General features: G+C 73.2%; 1 protein-coding gene across 1 annotated transcript in view; it reads right to left on the bottom strand.

The window, feature by feature from the left end:
• The window catches only part of C4BPA (complement component 4 binding protein, alpha), a 14686-nt gene that overhangs the window by 8171 nt on the left and 6011 nt on the right, over positions 1-504 (bottom strand). Inside the window, exon 5 of the mRNA XM_012734806.1 lies at positions 264-455. Coding sequence (XP_012590260.1) covers positions 264-455 — 192 coding nt within the window. The remainder of the gene's footprint in view (positions 1-263; positions 456-504) is intronic.

Raw genomic sequence — 504 nt, 5'->3', positions numbered from 1 at the left:
GAAGGGGGTTCAAAGCCAGTGCGGGTAAACGTCAGTCTCCCGCCTGGGCCCGGCACCCTGGTGCCGCCTGTGAGGCACCGGGCCGACCACCCTCAGTGTGCGCCGGGACGCTGCCTCACTCTCCCGGCCAGAGCCCCCGAGCCCCGCACGGAGGCCTGGACAGCAGAGGCCCCGCGCCCCCCACGGAGGCCTGGACAGCAGAGGCCCCGCGCACGGGCCTGGCGTCAGCGAGCGGCTGCAGCCGGAGCTGGACAGCGACTCACTCTTGCAGGCGGGCGGGCTCGGGCGCCAGACCCCGAGGGTCCTGTTCTCCACGCGGCAGGAGATGGAGGCTTTGCCCAGCATGGAGAAGGTGGGGTCGCAGCTGTAGGTGACCGAGGCCCCGAACGTGTAGATCTGGTTCCCCCCGCTGTGTCTCCCGTGGGCGATGGCCGGCGGCGGCTCGCACTTGACGACTGCGGGGCGGGGCGGGGAGACACGCGGCAGGGTGGGCCGACCGCGGGC

Source organism: Condylura cristata, unplaced genomic scaffold (genome assembly GCF_000260355.1).
Source record: "Condylura cristata isolate star-nosed mole 26May11 unplaced genomic scaffold, ConCri1.0 scaffold00073, whole genome shotgun sequence".
NCBI classification, from domain to species: Eukaryota; Metazoa; Chordata; class Mammalia; order Eulipotyphla; family Talpidae; genus Condylura; species Condylura cristata.
Note: the sequence above shows the minus strand (reverse complement) of the source record. Positions and strands in the feature narration are given on the sequence as shown.